The sequence below is a fragment of the Aspergillus pseudotamarii genome (assembly GCF_009193445.1).
Source record: "Aspergillus pseudotamarii strain CBS 117625 unplaced genomic scaffold BDV38scaffold_70, whole genome shotgun sequence".
NCBI classification, from domain to species: domain Eukaryota; kingdom Fungi; phylum Ascomycota; class Eurotiomycetes; order Eurotiales; family Aspergillaceae; genus Aspergillus; species Aspergillus pseudotamarii.
Genome location: NW_022475084.1, coordinates 108428 through 130074, shown reverse-complemented (window position 1 = coordinate 130074; position 21647 = coordinate 108428). Strand labels below are relative to the sequence as shown.

The 21647-nt window shown below is 48.4% G+C and overlaps 10 protein-coding genes across 10 annotated transcripts; 3 read left to right on the top strand and 7 right to left on the bottom strand.

The window, feature by feature from the left end:
* Positions 1-159: 159 nt before the first annotated feature.
* BDV38DRAFT_259122 (nucleoporin Nup84/Nup107 family protein) lies at positions 160-3997 on the bottom strand. The gene is made up of 5 exons (XM_032055797.1): positions 3879-3997; positions 3582-3816; positions 1470-3527; positions 1081-1411; positions 160-1012 (listed from the first exon to the last, which is right to left on the bottom strand). Exons 1-5 carry the CDS (start codon positions 3927-3929, stop codon positions 490-492), a joined length of 3198 nt encoding a protein of 1065 aa, XP_031909264.1. The 5' UTR covers positions 3930-3997; the 3' UTR covers positions 160-489.
* A 203-nt stretch (positions 3998-4200) lies between these two features.
* Positions 4201-5069, bottom strand: BDV38DRAFT_259121 (DUF1903-domain-containing protein). The gene is made up of 4 exons (XM_032055796.1): positions 4927-5069; positions 4815-4865; positions 4745-4757; positions 4201-4680 (listed from the first exon to the last, which is right to left on the bottom strand). The coding sequence occupies exons 1-4, from the start codon at positions 4927-4929 to the stop codon at positions 4508-4510; spliced, it is 240 nt and encodes a 79-aa protein (XP_031909263.1). The 5' UTR covers positions 4930-5069; the 3' UTR covers positions 4201-4507.
* Positions 5070-5489: 420 nt separating this feature from the next.
* BDV38DRAFT_287057 (SUMO family protein SMT3) lies at positions 5490-5841 on the top strand (the record flags this gene model as incomplete). Its single annotated transcript, XM_032060793.1, has 2 exons — positions 5490-5711; positions 5785-5841. The coding sequence occupies 2 exons, from the start codon at positions 5490-5492 to the stop codon at positions 5839-5841; spliced, it is 279 nt and encodes a 92-aa protein (XP_031909262.1).
* Positions 5689-7352, bottom strand: BDV38DRAFT_259118 (uncharacterized protein). Its single transcript, XM_032055795.1, has one exon. It carries the CDS (start codon positions 6982-6984, stop codon positions 6403-6405), a length of 582 nt encoding a protein of 193 aa, XP_031909261.1. The 5' UTR covers positions 6985-7352; the 3' UTR covers positions 5689-6402.
* Positions 7353-8124: 772 nt separating this feature from the next.
* Positions 8125-9223, bottom strand: BDV38DRAFT_287055 (zinc-binding alcohol dehydrogenase family protein; the record flags this gene model as incomplete). The annotated part of the gene is made up of 2 exons (XM_032060792.1): positions 8125-8650; positions 8709-9223. The coding sequence occupies 2 exons, from the start codon at positions 9221-9223 to the stop codon at positions 8125-8127; spliced, it is 1041 nt and encodes a 346-aa protein (XP_031909260.1).
* Positions 9224-10274: 1051 nt separating this feature from the next.
* Positions 10275-12820, top strand: BDV38DRAFT_296392 (putative succinyl-CoA synthetase subunit alpha; the record flags this gene model as incomplete). Its single annotated transcript, XM_032062927.1, has 9 exons — positions 10275-10460; positions 10565-10678; positions 10731-10874; positions 10931-11313; positions 11369-11579; positions 11630-12243; positions 12300-12331; positions 12383-12675; positions 12725-12820. 9 exons carry the CDS (start codon positions 10275-10277, stop codon positions 12818-12820), a joined length of 2073 nt encoding a protein of 690 aa, XP_031909259.1.
* Positions 12821-13977: 1157 nt separating this feature from the next.
* Positions 13978-14274, bottom strand: BDV38DRAFT_259115 (uncharacterized protein). Its single transcript, XM_032055794.1, has one exon. It carries the CDS (start codon positions 14209-14211, stop codon positions 13990-13992), a length of 222 nt encoding a protein of 73 aa, XP_031909258.1. The 5' UTR covers positions 14212-14274; the 3' UTR covers positions 13978-13989.
* A 2670-nt stretch (positions 14275-16944) lies between these two features.
* Positions 16945-18043, top strand: BDV38DRAFT_192480 (adenylyl-sulfate kinase). The gene has a single exon (XM_032052295.1). It carries the CDS (start codon positions 17144-17146, stop codon positions 17783-17785), a length of 642 nt encoding a protein of 213 aa, XP_031909257.1. The 5' UTR covers positions 16945-17143; the 3' UTR covers positions 17786-18043.
* Positions 17907-19603, bottom strand: BDV38DRAFT_192472 (H(+)-transporting V1 sector ATPase subunit C). The gene is made up of 5 exons (XM_032052294.1): positions 19106-19603; positions 18950-19044; positions 18805-18896; positions 18262-18754; positions 17907-18210 (listed from the first exon to the last, which is right to left on the bottom strand). Exons 1-5 carry the CDS (start codon positions 19404-19406, stop codon positions 18028-18030), a joined length of 1164 nt encoding a protein of 387 aa, XP_031909256.1. The 5' UTR covers positions 19407-19603; the 3' UTR covers positions 17907-18027.
* A 397-nt stretch (positions 19604-20000) lies between these two features.
* On the bottom strand, positions 20001-21036 carry BDV38DRAFT_274529 (PaaI family thioesterase; the record flags this gene model as incomplete). Its single annotated transcript, XM_032057859.1, has 3 exons — positions 20001-20033; positions 20092-20819; positions 20880-21036. The coding sequence occupies 3 exons, from the start codon at positions 21034-21036 to the stop codon at positions 20001-20003; spliced, it is 918 nt and encodes a 305-aa protein (XP_031909255.1).
* Between the last annotated feature and the right edge of the window lie 611 nt (positions 21037-21647).

Here is a 21647-nt window from a genome sequence, read left to right as displayed (position 1 = left end):
TTTGGTATTAGAGTTTGGGTTTTTTTTTACTCGGGATTCGGGAAGCAAGCTTCTAGTCTATATATTCAATAGTTTGCGGACTGCGCCACGATGGCGACGGGGTTGATGGCGTGGATACTGGAGACTTTACCTTATTTATTGAGCTTTATTGGCCCCCGGTTTAAGGTGAAGTATTCAAATCAGGTCAGCTATGTGTAAAAAGCATGATTGCGCAAGAGTGAGCAAGGAGTAAGGATTTCACAAGATCCTATACCAATTATTAACTAGAGCAAAATATCCATGAAAATGCCATGCCAATTCTTGATGTGATATTGTAATCGAGCCAAACCCCTGACAAAAAGCGCCCGAATAATAAAACACTCCCTCTTAAATCCAGTCCAGATGCGATGGTTTGGCCAGAACCCTCCTACCAAAGATGGGAGAACATAAATAAGAAAAGAGGGTAATATACACCAGCTCGTTCATAAGATATGTAAGTACATGTGCATTTCATTGCGTCTCAGGGAGGACATTGTCCTCATCGGGCACGTCGACATTCCAGATACCCAAAGACTCGCCTCCCAAAAGTTTCTTGCCGGGCTTAGCCTGCGTGTTGATCATGGCTTTGCTAGACAAGGCCAACGCGTCCACGAGCTCCGCCATCCGACGAGACGCCACAAAGGCGCTAGTCAGATACTCGTTTTCGGACACCTGGATTGCCAGGTTCATGCACTGCACCAGAAGCTCGCTGGTAAGCACATGTCCGGCATAGTACAGCGCATTATGATAGTCGAGGAAAAGTTCCGGGATATAGGTCTTTCGGATTTCTTCCAGCTCGGCTTGTTCAGTTTCTATGTGGACCATTGGTGTCAGCATACGTCTCCTCATTTGTTCCAAAGATGCCTTACCGTCCTCAGCACCCATGAGCCACTCATCTAGAAGTGCGTCAACGTGCACAGAAACTTCGTCTAAAGACTCCTGAAGCTCGTCCTTTAGGTTTTTGATCGTGCCAGAATCGCGTCTGCGTTTATTCCTGTATATCGTTAGTTGGTGTGGATTCTTCCCGACAAATTACCCATATCAGGTGGCCAGGTTACTTACTTGTCCAGCTTCTCGCAAACCACAGCAAACCACTCTAGTGCATTAAACGCCAGAACAAGCTCTTCCAAGTCACGCATAGTTTGCGATTGTTGGACTAAGAGGCTTGTTTGCTCGTCGGAGGGCAGTCTATTCGTTAAGGATCGGTTGCGCTTATGAGGAGAGCCGAACAGCCTCGACTTAGTCGGACTGGCGGGCTCTGGAGTCGACACTTCTACCTCATCCTCAACGCCAAAGGGGAATTCTGTCACGTCAAACCCAAATGACTCCCGTGAGATATCCGACAGCCTCATGCGTCTACTCAACTCTCGAGCAGCAGCAAGTCTACCAGTAACTGTAAAATTGTATAAGTCAATACCTTGTCCAAGGTAGTTGGAGGCATAGAGACATACCATAGAATTTCCTGTACAACAAGGCACCCAGTTGACAGATCCTCCCCCATTGTCCATCAACATAGCGAAGCCATTCCAAACTTCGAATGACGCGTTCTTCCGTACCAGATACATCGGTTCCAATGTAATCCTTCTTGATTGGTACTACCTCAGGCAGGCCATCCTTGCGACGGACAACCTTGGGGTACCGCTTAAGCGTACTTGAATGCTCAACTGAGGAAACACTAGCGCTAACCCACTGCCACTGATCACGCAACACAGCTTCAACATCGATACCATGATTCTCCATGAGCCTCACTTGTTGTCGTCTCTCCCGCGGGTCGACTACCTCAATCAGGATCTGGCCAAGCACAGAGTGTGCCTGGTATGTTGGTAGAAGCGACGCATAAAGAGGGATGATTTCGTAAATCCGGGCCTCCTCCAAGTTGGCAATATATCCAATGACATTGATAGATGCATTAGTCGAGAACTGCGTATCTGAGCGCACATAGCCTAGCGAGTTCGCAATAATGTAGAGATGAGTCGCGATCCTCAAGGCATCGCCGTCCTCAGCCGCAATCAGTAGAGAGTCGTCCACCGTAGCTGGCGGAAGGTCTGGCACGAAGGACAGATCTCCCTTGCTCGCCGCCGCTTGTGATACCGCTTTCGCCAAGGAGTGGAAAAACGAGTCGTACCCTTTACTCAGGATAGCCGCCTGGATAGTCCTATACGGGTTGCGTGCCTCGACCCCGACGCGTTCGTTACCCTTAGTGTACAGCACGAACTTATTCACATCGGCATACCCAACAGGCTCGGGAACAAATGCAACGGGAACAGTAGGCGAATGATTAAGTTTCCGTTGAAACTGCTTGCAGAAGCCTTGGTAGCGGGAGAGCACAACACTGTTGAAATAAACGTAAAGGTAGTCATCCCAGCTTTGACAAACCTTGAAGGCAGCTTCTGTCTCGCCACAAAGCAATGCATAGACGGCCCGCTCGAAATCCTCGGTTCCTTGGCTACGCGCCAAAGCAGAGCAAGCATTTCGCCAGGTAGTTTGTGACCGCCAATTCATCATGCGCGTAGTTCCATCGTCAACAGGCGTCCGTTCCCCGCGAGAAGAGTTTGCATCCACGCTCGAGCCACACAAGCTAACTGCTCGCCAATTCTCCAGGCAAGATTCTGCCCATTCCCGAATCTTTGTCCAGCTTTCGCCCTGTCTCAACATCTTCCAGCAAGTCATCCAAGTCGCCCGCTCATGGAACTGATCCTGTTTTTGAAGCTTCTGTTTTTGTCGAGTGACCGCATCAGGATCCAATTGGGTAATCATTGACTCTGACTTCTCCGAGACTAAGAGCGAGGCCGTGACAGCTGGATCGTTAGGCTCGAGAGGTTGAGGCCAAGCTCGCAGTCGCTTTTGGCCTTTGATAGTCTCCTTGGTATAGAGCCAGCCGTGGGTCCACATCCCTTGACCCCTTTCAGCCTGTGCTTCCAACTCTGAGATTATCGAGTCAATGTCCTGACTTGCTGATTTTGAAGTGTGCTCCAGCCATTTCATGATGATCACGCATTCAAGAGCATAGTGATCAGCACCCACGAACTGTTCCCAAATTTCGCGATCGGTCGAGTAGCGGTGAAGATTCTGGAAGGCATTCTCTTGAGCTTGTTTGGCACTAGCCCTGCTTGGGGGATCGTTAATGCTGATTAAATTAAGAAGCAGCTGCCAGGTGTTCGCTTCTAGCTGTAATCTTTGAAGGTCCTCCTGTGTCTTGGGATCCTGCGCCGCTGTTCCATTGGTCCGGCTGGTATTCCACCCCATCTTCGCGCGCCTTAGGGTGTTTTGCTTAGAGATATCCTCGATAGAATCATTTGCAAGAGTTTGATAGCTCTTCACCAATTGGTAGGCAGCTTGGTAATTCTCGAATTCGCTATCACGGTTCTCTTTTTGTTTGAAACGGTCGAGCTTTTCTGCGAACGCCTCGATCTGGCGCGTGACCCGGTCCGCGGTCCGGCGAAGAGGATGCAATGCCTGCTGCGCGCCAGCAGATGTGAAGAGTTCCGGTGTTGTCATGTCGAACGCTTCTGAAGACCGTCAGCCTTTCACCGGAGCCAGTATCGCTAAGGGATCAACCGTACTGTGACCATTTTGGAAGGGACCAAGGTCTGGCGGCGACTCACTGCCGCCGTTTATTCCGTTCGTCTCCTCAACCGAGTTATCCTCCTCATCCTCGTACTCTTCTATCTCTTCTTCCTCCATATCCTCACCATCTTGTTCATTAGCGTCAATGTCTTCTTCGTCATCCATTGGTTCGTCATCATCGTCGTCTATCTCGATGATCTCCGGATCATTCGACGTCGACCCCCGGGCAGCCTGGGAAAGAAATTAGTTGGCGCACCGCCAAAAGAAGTAGTCGCCAAAACAATTAGACTCACATTTACAGACGTAAAGCCAGCGGACCCCGCGGGCTTTATCAAAGGAGCCATGGCGCGTAAGAATGACCACTGTCGCTATTCTCAGCAACGGTTTGCAAGGTGGCTCCGCTTGATGAGAATCTGTAGCTTTAAACAGGGTTTGGGGGGAGAACTTCTGTTCTGCTCGAATGCTGAACGGGCGTGTTTTGGGGCCGACCGCCCGCTAAATCCGATATAGTTTAGCGCCGTCGGCCAGCACACGCATTTAAAAATCCTCAACATTTTTTCCTCGTCCTTCTTTTTTTCTTTTTCTTCATCAAATGTCAATTAGGCAATCATTAGAGTCTCGGAACGAGCGCTTCAATCTTCGTTCAGGTCAATCGGCCTCTTTGCGTGCTCAAGATTGTCTTAGAGGAATTATGGCAATTCTTACAACTAGTCTAGAACCTCCTGACGCATGAGGGCTGAGACTGCAAAGGGGTTGTCACATCGCTTCGTAAATTTTCAATTCTATTCCTCTCTGGAGTACTCTAATGCTGGCCCAGGCTTAACAGCTCGTAGTTTATATATATGGACAGCAGTATGAACAGGTCTTGTTGCATTGCAACGGACAAGAAGTATCTATGCAAGATAAAAAGAGAGCGAGAGTCTCAGTTGCCTTGACCACGTTGTTTCATCCTCAGCTTGAGTAGACTGGGCTTAGGGCAACTGGGCGTCTTTGCATCCTCCCCTTGAGCTTGGTAGAAGGCGTTACAGCATTCATACAGAGCATTTATCTGGGATTGGCACTTTTCTTCCTGGTATGAGTTCTTCGTTAAACAGCCTGCGTTAGTTAGTAATGAGCACTATGAACTATATATATCCAAGGTGGTTGGTGTTTGCTGTACTTTGAATGGCGCACTTGGCCTATCAGTAAAGAGTTCACCATGAATGGCTGAAGGAGGTTGCTAGACTTACTGCCCGTGGATGACATGGGGGGTCGTATGCCAGATCCTCTTTTAGGCCTCCCTAGACCATTGTCATTCCTGGTCCAAGTGGAATATCATATCGTCTTCTTGAGTTCTCTTACCATGACGCAATAGTACCCAGGTATATAACCAGCAATATCAGAAACAAAGGCGAAAGAAAAGTAAGTTGATGGTTAAGCCAATTACATATATCGCTATGCAATTATAAGAATCTTTCAAAGGAAAAACAACACATGAACCCCCCAAGGATAATGAAATGTGAATTGCCAGAGATTCACTCAACAGAGCAAACAAGCCATATAGTACTTAAAAGACCGGAAACAGGACTTGCGCCGCAAAATAGATTATCCGTGAGTATTCATTGCCGGTTGGTGGGGGTCGCCTTCCCATCGCCGCCAGCCCATTGATATCTATCCATTCGCTTCTTCATCTCCTTCTCTCCTCTCCTCAGCTGAACCCTTTCCGTCGTCTGGTGTCTTCTCATCATCGCCGAGACCTTGATTACACCTACGTAAGTTCTTATTTAATACCTGTCAATTCTCACTTTCCTCCCACCTGTTGCGACGAAACTACCGCACCAGAGCTGACCATTCCACTTAAAACACAGCAATACGCCACCTACTTGACGCTCATCGCAAATACTTTTCGTCCTCACAGTTTCAAAATGGCCGACGCCGGACTCCCTACTGGAGATGCTCCTGCTCCCGTTGAGCACCTCAACATTAAAGTGACCGATAACAACAATGAAGTATTCTTCAAGATTAAGCGTTCGACGCAGCTCAAGAAGTTGATGGACGCGTTCTGTGAGCGTCAAGGGAAGCAGTTCTCTACTGTCCGTTTCTTGTTCGACGGAACTCGTGTACGCCCGGAAGACACGCCAGACACGGTATGTTTACCTCACCTCTACACCTTGCGCATTCAGATCACTTGGCTAACAGTTGCTTTTTACCGCGCTTTAGCTGGAGATGGCCGACGGCGATACTTTGGAAGTTCACCAGGAGCAGATCGGTGGTTAGGAGGCCCGCCAGATCGTTTGGTTTCACTTCTTGCCACTTCATTATTTTCGTTCATCCGTCGCATTTTTTGAGACACATAGGCGCAATGGTGTTAGCGTTGGCCCGGTCGGGCTTTAGCTGGGACGGGGTCGCCTACGGGCTTGATTTAAGCTTAGAAAAGCTTAGACAACGAGCGAACTAAATCATGCTGGGCTGTGGATAGGTTATTAAAGTATTACGAATTAACTACTTACGACATAGTATTCTCCCTGGGGTTAAGCAGGCAAATTCTGGTCGTCATATCTGAGCCCTACTAGTAGTGTTATTGTCTTTGCCGTTTGTCTAATCCCGATCAGACTGAGAAATTTCACACAAAGAACACCAAGTGAAACAAGACGGCTCCTTACACCCGTGTACTACACCTCAATATAATACACCTGCGAATGATCCAACCAAAAATTCCCATATAAGAGACAAGCGATTACCCAACACTATACACCACCCTCAAAAAAAGAACCATATTAGAAAAAGCTAGCCTCAAGTAGTCAAATATATAGACGGCGAATATGAAAAGGGAATGTCCTAATCATCCCAAACAGCAGTCTTTGCCCGTTCTTCCTCCTCCTTAGCTTTAGCTGCCGCCTCCCGCTCCTGATTCCGCCGCTTTATCTCCTTCTCTTTAACAGCACGGTCATACGCACGCTGCTCCTCCGTCCGTTTCGGGGCCCGAAGCCCCAAAGCACCTGCAATCATTCTCCCCGCAACAGCAGTCTGCTTCTCCGGCCTCCGGGATGGGGACCTGGAATCCGACGTCCGAGACGACACGCCGCCAACATCAGGATACACCGGCACAGAGCTCCAGGTTTGGGAGGTCTGGGGGGAAATCGGAGTCGGCGGGGGATCTAAGGGACCCTCTGCGGTGGTGACGGATGGCGACAGCGATGAGCTAGCACATCCTGGGGAGTCAATGTCCGGTTCCGACTCGTCCGCCTCATCTTCCCATGAATCAGCGACAACAGGGGCCTTCTTCTTGGAAGTTGCTGCCTTGGTCGTTGCAGTTTTCACCGCTGGGCGGGCAATGTCCTTCACGGGACTATTGTTACTGAGGGAGAGTTCGCGGAGGGATGATTGGAGCTCCGTGGTGGTGGCTTCTGAAATAGACATTAAGGGCGGTTTGTCAGTGAGGTTGGAATGTATAATAATAATAATAGGTAGAAATATAAGTGTAAGAAGGGGTTAGGAGTGTGTAAAGTTGAGATAGGAGTTTCCAAAGAGCGGGCCAAGTATAACTCTTTGGACTGGAAGGGAAAGTTAAAAAGTAGCTGAGGCCACACAGGGTCAATGGTTGCGAGGGAAATCACGGACCCTTGGATTCTGGACCGGGCTTTGTTGCCATGTCAGTTGTTTCTCTTAATAGTCGGCCAGATGGTCGGAGTCGACAGCCGTTTCAAAAGATCCGCAATTGACGGGAAAGAGGATATTAATAGCATTGGAGGTGGAAATAATGAATGTCGTCAGTCGTGGAGAAGTTGAACCCCACCATTCCTCTCGGCCGCCGCCTTCCATTGGTCTGTGCCGGGGATGTCCAGAACAGTCGCTTTGTTCATGAAATTTACGGAGTAGGTCTTTTGGGGGAGGAACACCTGATGAGAGAACACCTGATGACGGGACGAATCCTTTACAATACCAACCTAACACAAGAGACTAATTATCTGCCAGCATGTCACTTATGATTCTATATTCTTCAATATATATATATTGATTTTTTTTTTCTCCTTGAGTTTTCCCATTGGTTATGCTGGAGAGAATTTCTATCTTTCTCTTGGTACATACTACCTCCAAATCAATTCCTGTTGACCAACCCTTGAAAGCTACATCAGTCGGTCCAAGTCATTGGGTGAGCCTATAACCATCCATATCCTGTAGCTACCGAGAATACCCCCGTTCATGATATCTGTCGTTGTCTCCTGAAGCTATATGTACAAGGTTTTTATGAGCAAATATGACTTCATTCTGAGGCAAATCTCATTATTGAAGGCTCCTGACCAATCGCAAGTCCTCCAATTTTACTTTTGCTTGTACATGAAAGTCACATGGACAAGATGATCGACAGTGTGCCTTGAAATCACCCTAGATTGACATAGTTCCAATCGCATGGGTCAACAAAGGGTATGAACAAAGAGAAGACTTAACTTAACATGGTAGGCGTCCATGCTTACACATAGTATTTTCATGCCGAACCACAGCTGTGGCCCGGGTACGCAATCCTGGATTGTGGGGAACAGAATCCATACCTAGCAACTATCATGGTGTGTCGGCAACTCGATACACCAATTTAAAGCCGCTCACATTCCCCTGCTGCACCAACCCCACACCGTTCAACACGCCTTGCAACCCTCCTTCACAGATTCTGATTGGATGGGGCTTCAACTTGTTTTCAGCGAGAAGTGTTTCCGTCAACCGGGTGAACATCTTCGCAAAATCAAAATCCTCAGCACTTGCCGGAAAATGTTTGCCGTACAAGTCGAATGGCTCGCCCCGAAACGTCATCATGATGCTCCGGGTACAGGCGACATCCTGTCGTGGGATATCATTGAGAAGAATCGTACCGTATCGACAACCTGGCTTTGTTGACAGAGCGGCCATGCAGGTTCGAACTCCTTCATCGGAGCCGATTGTATCCCAGATCAGCCGGAGCTCCCCTTTCGTGTAACGATGGATCTCCTCCCCACATGATGGATCGCTGTAGTCAAAGACTGCTTCAGCGCCGCGTGATTTGACCAGATCTACATTCCTAGGAGAACAAGTTGTAACGACAGAATAGCCGGCCCTATATATTTTATGAGAAATCCGCATACTCATCTCAAGTCAGCAGGACACGGGCTTACAGCTTTGCGTATTGGATAGCAAGGGTTCCCGCTGACGTACTACCACCATAAATCAAGATGTACTCTTTCTCTTCAATAGGCTTAAGTGGAAGATTCAGCCCCAGCTTCTGAAATAGGCCTTGACCACATGTAATCGCGCTGACGCCGATACCAGCCGCTTCTTCGAAACTCATGCCATCCGGCATTCTCATGCAGACATCCCCCTTTACAACGATAAACTCTGCGAATGACCCATCATCTAGATTCCGGCTATTAGCACCATGAGTACAGCCGCATACTCGGTCGCCTTTATTCCAACGCTTGGTGACAGCTGGGCCGATGTCTTCAACTATACCGGCGAAGTCGCAGCCAGCTAGACCGTTCTTGGCCCCCCTTCCCTGGCTGATTGCCTTGCAGTCAGTTGGATTCAGGGCAACGGTCACGGTTTTAATGAGCAGGTAGTCGTCACGGAGCTTAGGATTAGACCGTGAGCTCACCACTGTAGCGTTTGTGCCATTCAGAACAATGGCTTTCATTCTGAGAGTAGATGAGAATTGTACCTTTGCGCATTGAATAGTATGTTGAAACAGGCTATGGGTTTCGTTGCGTATAATAGCTACGGTTACTAAGTACTATTGATAGAATGCAATTAGTCATGTCATGCACTGAATCTTTGTATGCTTTGGTAATCTTGCGTTATTGGTTTGTAATCAGCGAATTTGCCCTCTAGCCTCATGTACCTGCACGAATTTAGTTGGTAACGTGGTAGATAAACCAATTATGATTGCTCATATTGATTTTAAGTACTGTCATGTGTGTCCAATCTTTCCATTCTACTCCACAGGCAAGCGACTCTTATTATTCAAAGCCGATAAGATTATAGGCTAAAGAGTCAAGACATGGGCTTACATCGCGGCGATTAAAAGACTGCGGTACAAGGAGCGAATATTGTCGGGAATACCTTGCATATAAGCAAAGAACATATTTTCGATGCATGCTGGTCTATCCATATACATGTCTTTCAACAGTGTTGTTATATATATCTTGGTCTAAAAATGGTTAGATTTCTGCAAACCAGTTTTGTCCACCTGGGGACACACACTCTATCAATGAGAATTAACCATAACTCCTATAGTAGAGTCATAACTCATAACTCATCATAACCATACCAACATTCAAAACACTCCCATAATTGATTCTATTCCTCACCGCCAAGAAACACAGAACAAGTTCCGAGTGACAACCTCAGTTCCGAGACGACCAATCACGCCCCACCGTGGGGCGCCCGCAAAACCTCGGAAACGATCGGTGAGGAGTCCGAGACCGGCGGACACCCTCTCCAGGTCCGAGGTATTGTTTCTCCTCTTCTAACGTAGCCCCCCTCCCCCCGGGCACTGCATTTTCTTCCCTGGATTGTATTGAAACTGGACACTGTCCTGTGGACATTTACAAAGTGTTAAATTCCGATAATACATCTCCATTACTGGCCATTATCAGGCGGATATCCCCAGGGTGGCTACTTAGGTACTCAGAACGTGTGTTCGGGTGCTTTATTGATACATCCATAATTAGTGTTCGAGACGCGGAATGACGAACTTGCGATCTCTCCCTGCGCGGGCGCGGAGGGTGCCCTTTTCATGGGGACCTGGGAGACAGACGAATGGTTTTTCTACCTCGTCGCGGAGTTACTCCTACGCTGATACGCTTCTGAACTTGAAGATCGGGACCCATACCAGAGTTCTGTTTCAAGGATTTACCGGTGAGATAATCTTTGTTTAATGAAGTCTCCGATAAAAAATACTAACATGGATCTACAGGCAGACAGGTACTGTAAAAATAACTGAACGAATAGTCAAACAGAATAACTAACCAATCAGGCCACTGCCAACGTAAAGGAGTCTTTGGCCTGGGGAACCAAGATCGTCGGAGGCGTAAAACCAGGAGTTGAAGGCGAACACCTCGGACTTCCTGTATTCCCTTCCGTGAAAGTGGTACGATTTCCCCATCCTAACTGCATAGATCAAATGCTCATAATCGAAATAGGCCCAAGAACAAGCGAAACCAGATGCATCCGCTATCTACGTACCGGGGAACCAGACGGCAAAGGCAATTGAAGAAGCCATTGAAGCTGAGATCCCTCTCGTTGTGGCTGTGGCGGAGCATGTGCCTATTCATGACATTCTCAGAGTACGGTCTCTATTCTATAATGAATGCATACTGGCCCATGCTTATATTATCCACAGATCCACTCCATGCTCCAGACACAGTCTAAAACGAGGCTAGTCGGGGCAAACTGCCCCGGTATCATCTCTGCAATTGGGAAGTGTCGGATTGGATTCCAGCCGTTGCCATGCTTTTCCCCGGGTAAGATCGGTATCGTTGCAAAATCGGGAACTTTGAGCTATGAGACTGTTGCGTCGACTACACGAGCAGGTCTGGGGCAAAGCCTCTGTATCAGTATGGGTGGTGACGTCTTGGCTGGGACTAACTTCGTTGATGCCCTGAAGATTTTCGAGAATGACCCTGATACAGAGGGTATCATCCTCGTGGGCGAAATTGGTGGAACGGCGGAGATTGATGCAGCAGAATGGATCAAAGATTACAACAGAAGAACCACGAATCCCAAGTATGTGCCTTGTACCTCGATCTATTAATTTCTCTGATGCTGACTGGGGGCCAAGGCCAATCATGGCCCTAGTTGGTGGCTTGCACGCTCCTCCCGGACGAATCATGGGCCATGCAGGTGCATGGACTGCTATTGGGGAACCGGATGCAGACGCGAAGTACCAAGCCCTCGAGCGCGCCGGCGCCGTCATGGTTAACCACCCGGAGAAGTTCGGAGAAGGAATGAAGACTCTACTGAATAGTCGACCAAGGGTTCAGAACACTACTGTAATTCCCCAAAATATCCTGTATAAAACAAGACACTAACAATATCCCAGTCTGCCAGCACCCCAAACCAGAAAAGAAGCCTACACACAATGAGACGTGTATCCCTACAAAAGAGCCAAAGAGCGCCTGCATCGAACCAGACCCGATCCCTCTTCATAAAGCAGTTTCAGGCCCTGGAAATGTTAAAAGAAAAGTCCATTTCAGTTAACGAAACGGAGCCTTCAGAATACGACATTTTTCTAAATCTTACGGTTGATAGAACCGCATTATCACCCTGCGTTATAGCTTCAACAGTTGCCGATTTCGCGCCGTCGCACACTGTCAAATGTCCTTTCCCCTACTCTAACACAGACTTCAGCAGTGGCAAATCACCAATCATCAAACCCATCGCCTCTCATCTTCAACTCCCCGAAGCCACACACGAGAAACTAGCAGAACTAATCCAAGCACTGTGGCAAATATTCAAGGAAAAAGAAGCCTATCTATTAGAAGTCCGGGCAAACCCATCTACGGAAGGACTAGAAGTCCGAGGCGCACGTTTCGGCTTCGACGACGCCGCATTTCGAAGCTCAGGACGCCAGAAGGAAGTCCACAGCCTGCGGAATCTGGCAGAAGAAGTGCATGAAGAAGTCGAAGCAGAGAAAGACGGCATAGTCTACGTGAAGTATGTTTGTAGTCCCAACAACCCCACGGCCAGAATATGAAACTGACACACCACAGATTACAGGGAGAAGGCAGCATCGGAACTCTAGGTAATATCATTCTACGAATCCAAATAAAAGTGGCCGAACTAACACAAACAGTAAACGGTGCCGGACTCGCAATGAACACGGTTGATGCACTCACCATTCATGGCGGCCATTGTGTCAATTTCCTGGATACAGGGGGCAAGGCAACGTCTGAAACGGTCAAGTCGTCGTTCCGGATTATCACCTCAGACCCGCGGGTGAAGGCTATTTTTGTCAATATCTTTGGGGGGCTGACGCGGTGTGATATGATTGCCGAGGGCATTATTATGGCCTTTAGGGATTTGGATATGAGTGTTCCGGTGGTGGTGCGATTGAGGGGGACGAATGAGGAAGAGGGACAAAAAATGGTGAGTGCATGCCGTGATAGATGAGTGGGATTGGCACTAACTGTAGAAGATCGCTGAAAGTGGACTTCCACTTCATGCATTTGATAGTTTTGAAGGGGCTGCGAAGAAGGTGATCAGTTTAGCGGGGGGAAAGCCATCACATTGATGCTGAGATATTGGAGCATAAAGCTTTGTACATGTGGGATCTAGCATATAGATAGATAGTGTGTCGGACTGTAGAGTAAGCCGTTCCCTGGCAGATATAGAAAGTACCCTTTTTAAGTCCCACGTGAGGGATGACGAACCGAAACTCGGGGCTTAAATTTCACGATCACTGTTTCAACCTAGAAGCATAAGGAGGAGGCGGAGTATTGGTCTCCTTGTGGGTACCGAAATCGAGAATGAAGGATATGACGAAGGGAATAGATGACGTTGCTCCTTATATACGTTAGATACAATATGATGATTGACGCCTTCGGACCGTTTTCCTCTCATCTGCACTAAGCCCAATGATCGTAACGGAAGACGATTTGCTAGCTATGACAACACGGTTTCCAAAAGAACATGTACGAACCCTGTATTCTACAGGTAGATGTATAAGTTTCTTATCTCCCGGCATGACCCAGTTATTATGGACGTACACCCCCTCCCCTATCATCTTATCATTGCACAAGTCGGGGTCGGCCCCAAGGATCGAAGCAACTTGGCTTCATTGGTGCGAAGGCACGTTCCATCTTCAGAGAAGATCATATACTGGACACGGCCATCAATTGAACGTTGCCCGAGACATGTACCAGTAGAAGTATCCCACAATTTGATGGAATATTCTGCTGATGCAAACATGTTTTCACTTGGAGAGAATGAAATGACTGGAAATCCTTCTCCGTGGTCTATGGAGTGTATCAGGCTACCTGTCCGTATGTGCCGAAGCCGAATTAATGGAGAATTGCAGTAGATCAACGCTATGAAGTTTCCACGAGGTGAGATTTCATTGTCCTTAATGATGTATCCTTCTGTGAATGTGAGGAAGGGTTCCGCTGAGGTCAGGTCCCAGAGATCAGTACGACTCGTGTCTTTTCGGTCCTCAGAACATCCGGTTGCCACCAGTTGACTATCGTGTGATATTGTCAGGTCCCCTGTGAAACATCCCAAACTATAACATCAGAAAAAGAGACCAAGATGCTATGAATCTACCATCAGGGGATATGGAAACTATCTCGCTTCTCTTATCGGGTATTTCTTGTGACAGTCTCCCCGATACCAAGTCCCAAACTTTGATCTTTCCGTTAGATATAGCTGCGAGCTTTTCGCCATTTGACGCAAATGCCACGAAAATTATCGCACTTGAATCAGGTTCGAGGAACGTTGATTTTCCAGTGTGCGTATTCCAGAGGCGGACGGCCCCGGCCTCCGACACGGTTGCCAGCTGTTTGCTGTCTCATGAAAGGCAGCATCTCGAATGTTATCTTGATCTTCAAACGATTTCAGACAAATCCAAGTTGACGTATCCCATAACCGACACACATGTGAGTACATATGCGAAGATATCACCACCATTAGTCTGCAGTCAGGTGAGAATTTTAAGCTTTCGATAGTCTCACCGCGTGGTTTTGGGATGCTATGCAGTAATGGGCTCCAATATTTATCAGCACTTGGCTTCTGAGATATCCAAGCAGGAATCTCTTCTCCAAACTCACGTCGAATGATACTTTCCTGCGATGCAAAGAGCAAAGCAGATATGTAAATTTGTAAAGGGGTTTCCTCATACACTGACCTGAAGCTGACAGCGAACCGTTGTGCATCATGAACAAGTCTCTGCATTTTTGCGCTGGTCCCCAGCTACATCCATTACCGTAGGTCCAGTGCAGAGATTATATCGTACTTACCTGGAGAGTGACTAAGTTGTTTAATATCATGATTGCGATCGGGATCCTTCCCATAACAGCCATAGCTTCAAGCCAATGGACAAAGTGTGTTCTTAGGAAGTCATAGAGCACTGTGTCATCCGACGCCACAATATCGCTCAGTTGAAGATGGTCTACCCAGTGACTACAGGCATATTGCACCTGCTCGGGAAGGTATTCATGCACGACTGAAGGTTTTATGTCTGTCATGTAAGTACCTGGGTCTTCAAGGCAGCATATATCACGCCGTAGGGTATTAGACATGATATTCAGGCAGTAATGGTAAATTTTACGATGCGCTTGTTTCTCATCGACCCAAAAGCGACTATCTTTGCATCGCGGAGAGGCTAGAAGAAAATCCCTGAATGATAGATGTAACAATTGAATGGGGCCGTGATCACCTTGGGGCATTTCTAGGACCGAATAAAGGTGCTCCATAAGCCATCTTGTGTCACTAAGCTCGACTTCAACAAGCCTGCTTAGAGCTATGATGGAAAGCGGTCTGGATAGAACAAGAATGGAGCCAACTACCTGTTTAAATAAGTCAGACATCGCCTGGTCGTTGTCCACTTCTCCGGTAAGCACGGCCGGAGGCGATGGTTCTTTGACATTATGGCATTGAGCTGGATATATATAACCCTAAATCCAACGGAAGAAGCAGCTCATAGTACACCATGCGCAAAGATAGATGCTCCGAAGCTTTCTTAGCCTCGCAATGTGTGGACCGATAATATAGAAGCCAGTTAGAAGAGCCGGTGCTTCTCGCAGAAAGAAGGGATAGACATCCATGAAAGGCCCCAGACATGAGGGGTTTCACCGTTTGCTTGACGTGTCAGCTCAGCCTAGCTCCCCGTGCGTAGTATACTACCCCACCTCTCCCCCTTGTCTGTCCTCTCAGCTGCGTTAGTGGAATCACACTGCAGGCTACGCTGCCACAGTCTATAGTAAGACTAAGTACATATTTCCACAGAGTGAGGGAAATTCAACCCTGCATGGCGGATGAAACCATAACATAGTGAGGACCGAGACCCTATATGAATTAAGTTTGTATACCTTGGTCCTTAACCGTAACCCCTAATTAAATAAAAAGCTAGGGTTGCATTTCCGTTTGCGCTAGTGGAGCTGGCCATGTATCTAGCCGATGTGCCGTCAGATAAATATGAACGACTGCTAGTCGTTTTCATTCACAAAGGAGCCTCCCAATGGTGGAAATTCAGCCAACACATATATCTGGATGCCGAATGTCGTGTTCTTCAATTGAGGGCTTAAATGGTGTATCATGTTAACTCGATAACTCAAGCTAAGGAAAAGCAACCCTGTGCCTGATGAACTGTCTTCTGCACTTGGCTGTATCTTTTTCAAGAGCCGCGCGAGAGACCATACAATGATGTCTAAACTTGGCCTTTTGTGCCCGAGCTTTATCTCCGGTCAAAAGATTAGTGACATTGCTGAGGTCATCCTATAGCTCAATGCCCTGATTTGCATAAGAGCCCTAGGGATATAATGTAGTCATCGGCCATTAATAGTTTATCAGTAGGCAGAAGAACCATCAATCAAAGGCCTTGAGTCTCTGTAGATGATCGAGGACTGTGCATTAAAAGTTTGATGGTTTTTGACTGTTGTTGGCTGAGATTTCCTCAATTACTGGGAAGTTATGGGTCATGGCAGGTATCGCAGAGACAGAGTGGGGTACTGAACCCCAAAGACTGGCCAAGACTCTCCATACCTTCGATTGCTTGTCTTTTTCAGAGTTCTGATAGAAAACCCCACGTAGAGTTGGTAGATTTGAGTTGCGATCCTTCTTCAGAACCTGGCAGTGAGTGGAGTACCCGGGCTGATGTAGAGTCTGGGCTATTGGACGGCCATCTCCAAATGATCTGTAAGTTCGTATGATGGACACCGGTTGGCTTTAGGGTTTGGTACATTTCAACTGTGCTTGGTGGGATGAAAAGATAGTGTGTTGATGCTGTGTTCTATGCGAGTGTTAGTACGTGGGGGAAGTCTCTGTTGAGATAAGTAGTAGCAGAGGGTTATAGATTGTAAGGAAAGAGCAAGCAAAGGTCATGATGCAGGGCCCATGTGACTTGGTTATACAGCGTTAAGCAGTTCTACTACTAGTAGGAAACAAGAAGAAAGGGGCGGGAAAGAAAAACAAAGAAATTAAGAAAAACAAAAAGAGAAAAACCGAAACAATAAGGAAAAATAATCAGGTATGACAATTATTCAAGCCCAAGATTGTATATCCAGACACTTGGATGATCATGATTTTAATTCTTTAGTCAAATAAATTATGATTATGCAGCAGCATACGCACACCGAAGCAACGAAGCCCCCGCGATCGGCGCCCCGCTGTTTCAGTCTTCGGCATTGACAGCCCACGTCCTTTCCTTTTCACCCCTCCTGATTCCTCATCACAATACTTAAAAAAAATATACATATCTTCAATCTCCTCAATTGCCTTCTTCCCTGAAATCACTATCCTCGTCCAATCCACCATCAGCCCTCCCTAACAATGTCTACGTAAGCCCATACTTACCTCCCCTTCCCCACCATGCATATACCCCTCCATCCCGCAGTCAACTAACATGATTACCAAAAGAAACATCACCTTCCACGCCAGCGCCTTGACGCGCAGCGAACGCAGCGAACTCCGCAACCAACGCGGCCTCACAATTTGGCTCACCGGTCTCTCCGCCTCGGGCAAATCTACCATTGCCGTCGAGCTCGAGCGCCAGCTCATCCGAGACCGGGGAGTCCACGCCTACCGTCTCGACGGTGACAACATCCGCTTCGGACTCTGCAAGGACCTCGGCTTCAGCGAGAAGGACCGCAACGAGAACATCCGTCGGATTGGGGAGGTCGCCAAGCTCTTCGCCGACAGCGCCACCATCGCCATCACCTCGTTCATCTCGCCCTATATCGCGGACCGTCAAATCGCGCGCGACCTGCACGAAGTCCCCACTCCAGGCGAGGAGACCGGTTTGCCCTTCATTGAGGTCTTTGTTGATGTTCCCGTTGAGGTTGCCGAGAAGCGTGATCCCAAGGGTCTCTATAAGAAGGCCAGGACGGGTGAGATCAAGAATTTCACTGGCATTAGTGCGCCTTATGAGAAGCCTCTCAATCCTGAGATACATATCGAGAATTATGATTTGCCGGTTGAGGATGCCGTGAAGCAAATTGTGGATTATTTGGATGCCCAGGGTTACTTGCCTCCTAAGAAGGAGTAGGTCTTCTCTTGTGTATCTCTTTTTTCGTTTGCATGTGGGTTTGTTCTTGTGGATATTTGCGAACTAGATCTGTTAAATCGGTGATCTATATATAGAATTTTACTCCTTTTCGGGGTCTTCGATTGTGTTTCATTCAAGTTATTCAAGAGTATGATGCGAAGCAAGTAAGCAAAGTATATACGCTACAAAACAAGGTATCAAGTGTACCGTACCCAGACAGATATCCACAGGATCATTGCCCTCTAATTGAGCTCGAACTCATAGTACACATATGCTGTGTACTCACCGCCTCCCTCGTGTACTTCGCTCGGGTCGTCTTTCTTGACCCGGCCCTTCTTGTCCCGTCCAAACGCATTCCCGGCGAGGTAAGAGTACTTCTCATCCAGGTTATGCTTCGCCTTGTCAGCTTGCTTGGAACCCGGTGTCTATATCATGTTAGCCCTAAACCGTAAAGACCACCAACTGTAAGTACATACCCGGATAAGAGTGCAAACGAAGTCGAGAGGAAGACCGTAGCGTAGCACGGTCTCAACAAACACACGGAGAACGAGAACGTGAATCCAGACCATGACGGCCTCGCTCCAGGCAGTCCGTCCGAGCCGTAGTGTCTCGCCCCACAGCTTGCGCTCGTCACCTCCCACGCGCTCGACTTCCCTGCGCTCCTCTTCCTTTCCACCTTCCACGTACTTGAATTCACGGGGAATCCACTTGTGTTCACGGGCCTTGTGGACAAACTCCAAGCTGTGTTTCTTGAACGTCGTGACGGCATACAGCGTGAACTCGTCATCCGAAGCGACAAATGTCGCAGACCGGGGAACCACCATAGGCGAAACGGTTTCGTACGTCTTGAGGAACTCTTTGACCTGTTGAGCCGGGACGGCGACGAGATGTGTCTCGAGGTATTCCGAGTTCTGGACTACACTGCGGGGGTCGACAACCGATGCGAGGGACTTGGTGGCCAGGTTACCTCTACACTAGACGTCAGTATCCCGTGGATATAGATTAGGGGGTTATCGCACGTTTGCTTTCGTTGAAGAGTGGCCAGGGTGGTCTTGACTTGATTGTACTGGGAGTACTTCGACCTGATGTCATTGTCGATGCTGGCAGCTTCCTATTCACAGTTAGATGCCACAGACAGCCAGTTGAGCATTTTAAGAAGCATACCTTCTGGAGAAGGTCGATAAGCTCACCCAAAGACTTATCGGCCCTATACTTGACTTTGTTCCACGTAAAGGTCCGCAGGTACTGATCCACCGGCTCTAATGATTCAATGTTAACACCCTGTTCAATGGCGATCCACCGGTCTGGAGCAAAACATACTGTCATTCACAGCCTTCATCTTGCTGATTTGCGCTTCATCACCCTCCAAGATATTCTTCAGCGCATCGCCGACCTTGGACACAACACCCTGACAGGCGGTCTCGAGTTTAGCCAGCTCATCGGCCTGCTGCACTAAGGCGTCTAATGTGCCGATCTTGAACTCGGGAATGGGGAATGGGGCAACCGATCCATTTTCCGGGGCGACGGTGGCGGAAACAGCGTCGAGAGCGTCATCGCGATGGTGAGAGGAGGTGATGGAGGTGGGGAAGGACACGAGAAGGTACTTGGTGGGTTTGGACATGGTGACGAAAGATACCACTTGTACTGGCGAGAAGAGGTTTAATCGAGTAGAGAGTAACGACCTGTTGCCACGCTCAGCAAGCGGGCAGAAGGCAGTCGGATGGAGAAAGCGGACAAGGAGGAGGGAGGTTGGGAAGGCTGGCCGTCGGTCAGTGTCGTGGAGTTAAGGTGTTGGAGAGCTTCCCAGTTGCGGATCCCGGGAGGCGGTCGGCGGCACGTTTGAAGGTCCCGCCTTTAAATTATATAGTAGTACTGAGCTGACGTATGTTTACCACCTTGTCTATAAGTAAAATCTGTCAAATCCTTTTACAGTGTGCATTATCTCATGCTTTCTTTTGCCTGTCTACATATGTGGTCCAAAACTCGCAGTCGGTCATGTCCCCAAGAAAGAAGTATGGTCAATTAAAACATATATGAATTGCCCCGTTGTGATACTGCTGGGCTACATCTAACCAAACAAAATACTATACAGTCACTATATACAGTTCCACTGAAACAAACCAGTCTCTAACCGTCTATACGCCTATCCAATAAATGCATATGTCACGTTATATAAATTCTCGGAAATCGGTCTGGTCTCAAGTTAACTGAGGCGCTAGTTAGTGATATTATATAAACTCGACATGGCCTAGAAAGAAAGGATATTAGCTTTCAGAGTCTTGATTTCTTTGGGCGGATAAACATACTGCGGCTTGCTTGGGTTCTATAAACAAGGCCTTTGCCTCAACCAAAACCGCGGGTTCTTCTCCCTCCTTTGGCAAAGTCTCAATGCGCGCCTCCACCCAGGCTTTACGACCCTCGACCTTCACAGTCTCGGCCCGCAGAACAGCATAGGCTTCTGCCATGGCAGGGCGCCGATAGTCGATGTTTAGATTGGCCGTTACGCCCACCTTGTTCGGCAGAGCGGGGAAGCAGCACCGTGCCATCGCCTCGTCGAGCAGTGTGGCCAAAAGGCCACCGTGAACAATGCCCAGGTGGCCACTGATGGCGGAACCGAGGTAGAAGATCGAAACCAGGCTCTTCCCATCCTTCTCGGAGAAGACATGCGGCGGAACAACAATTCGATCAGGACCTGAAAGGGTGCCTGCCGTCAGATGGCGGTCGCGCAGCTCGGCGGGGATTTTCAAATGCGGCCGGGACTCGGTGAAGGCAGGGTTCTCCCGCAGCGCCACGGCTACCGGATGGTTGCGGATGAATTCATCGACCTCTTGCGAGAACTGGTCGGGGGGAGTGAATGCGGTGAGAGTTTCCTCATCTGTACGCAGAGTGACCGTCATCATGCGAGAAACGGTCTTCTGGGTTTGGTAAACGAGTCCGGCAGTGAAGGCGACTAATGCAATGGATGTAAAGCCCACGAATCGGCGTAGACGAGACCGAGGCTTAGATGTCTGAGGAGATAGTGGTGATGCAGCTTCTGAAGCCGGGGACAGAGTGATTAGCAGTGAAACACGAGGTGAGGGATGGGATGCAGTACCAGAAGAATAGAGTCGCTGGGAAAGATTGCGAGGTAGAGAAACCTTCCAAGGGGGATGCACGAGCCACTGGGCTTTTATAGGACCATTTGACTTAAGACAGAGCTTGGTCGTGGTGGGGACAGCCCGAGAGAAGACTGACGAGGGGACTCGCGGCATGGCGACAGTGAGATCTGGGCTCGCACTCCGGGATGGCAAAAAATCGAGTTCGTCAGAAGGGCTCTCAGCCACAAAGCAGCCCTGATGGGGAGCTCAATTGGTATCTCGGGAGCTCCTGGTGGAATTCTTCTGCTTATCTGACTCCCCAACCGAGTGGTGAAGGACTGATCCCCTCAACAAGGCCTGAAGATTGGGTGTCTGGGGGCCCTTCTGATTGGCGACGGCGGTAGGGGCAGCGGATCACTGGACTTTAAACCTCGGCTCGTTTTAAAACTCTTCCTTTCATCATCACCGACAATCCTCGGTTCTGTACCGAAGTCATGCAGAACTGGTGGGCTCAGTAACGACACGGGTGATAAAAGTTTTTTTTTATGAGTGTGACAGTCCGGATGTGTTCCGTTCGCCTTCGAGAATCCTCGAAAATGTACCTATCATATTGTTTCACAACAAGGGTCGCCCAAACGGAAACTAGACTTGAAGATCATCTGAGGCAGATCAACCTTTCGGTGGCCCCATGATGGCTGTTTATATCATCGCAACTATTGAACATAGATGAGCTTTTAGCGCCACGTCCTGCGGGAGACCGAACTGATCACAGCCCGAACCATTCA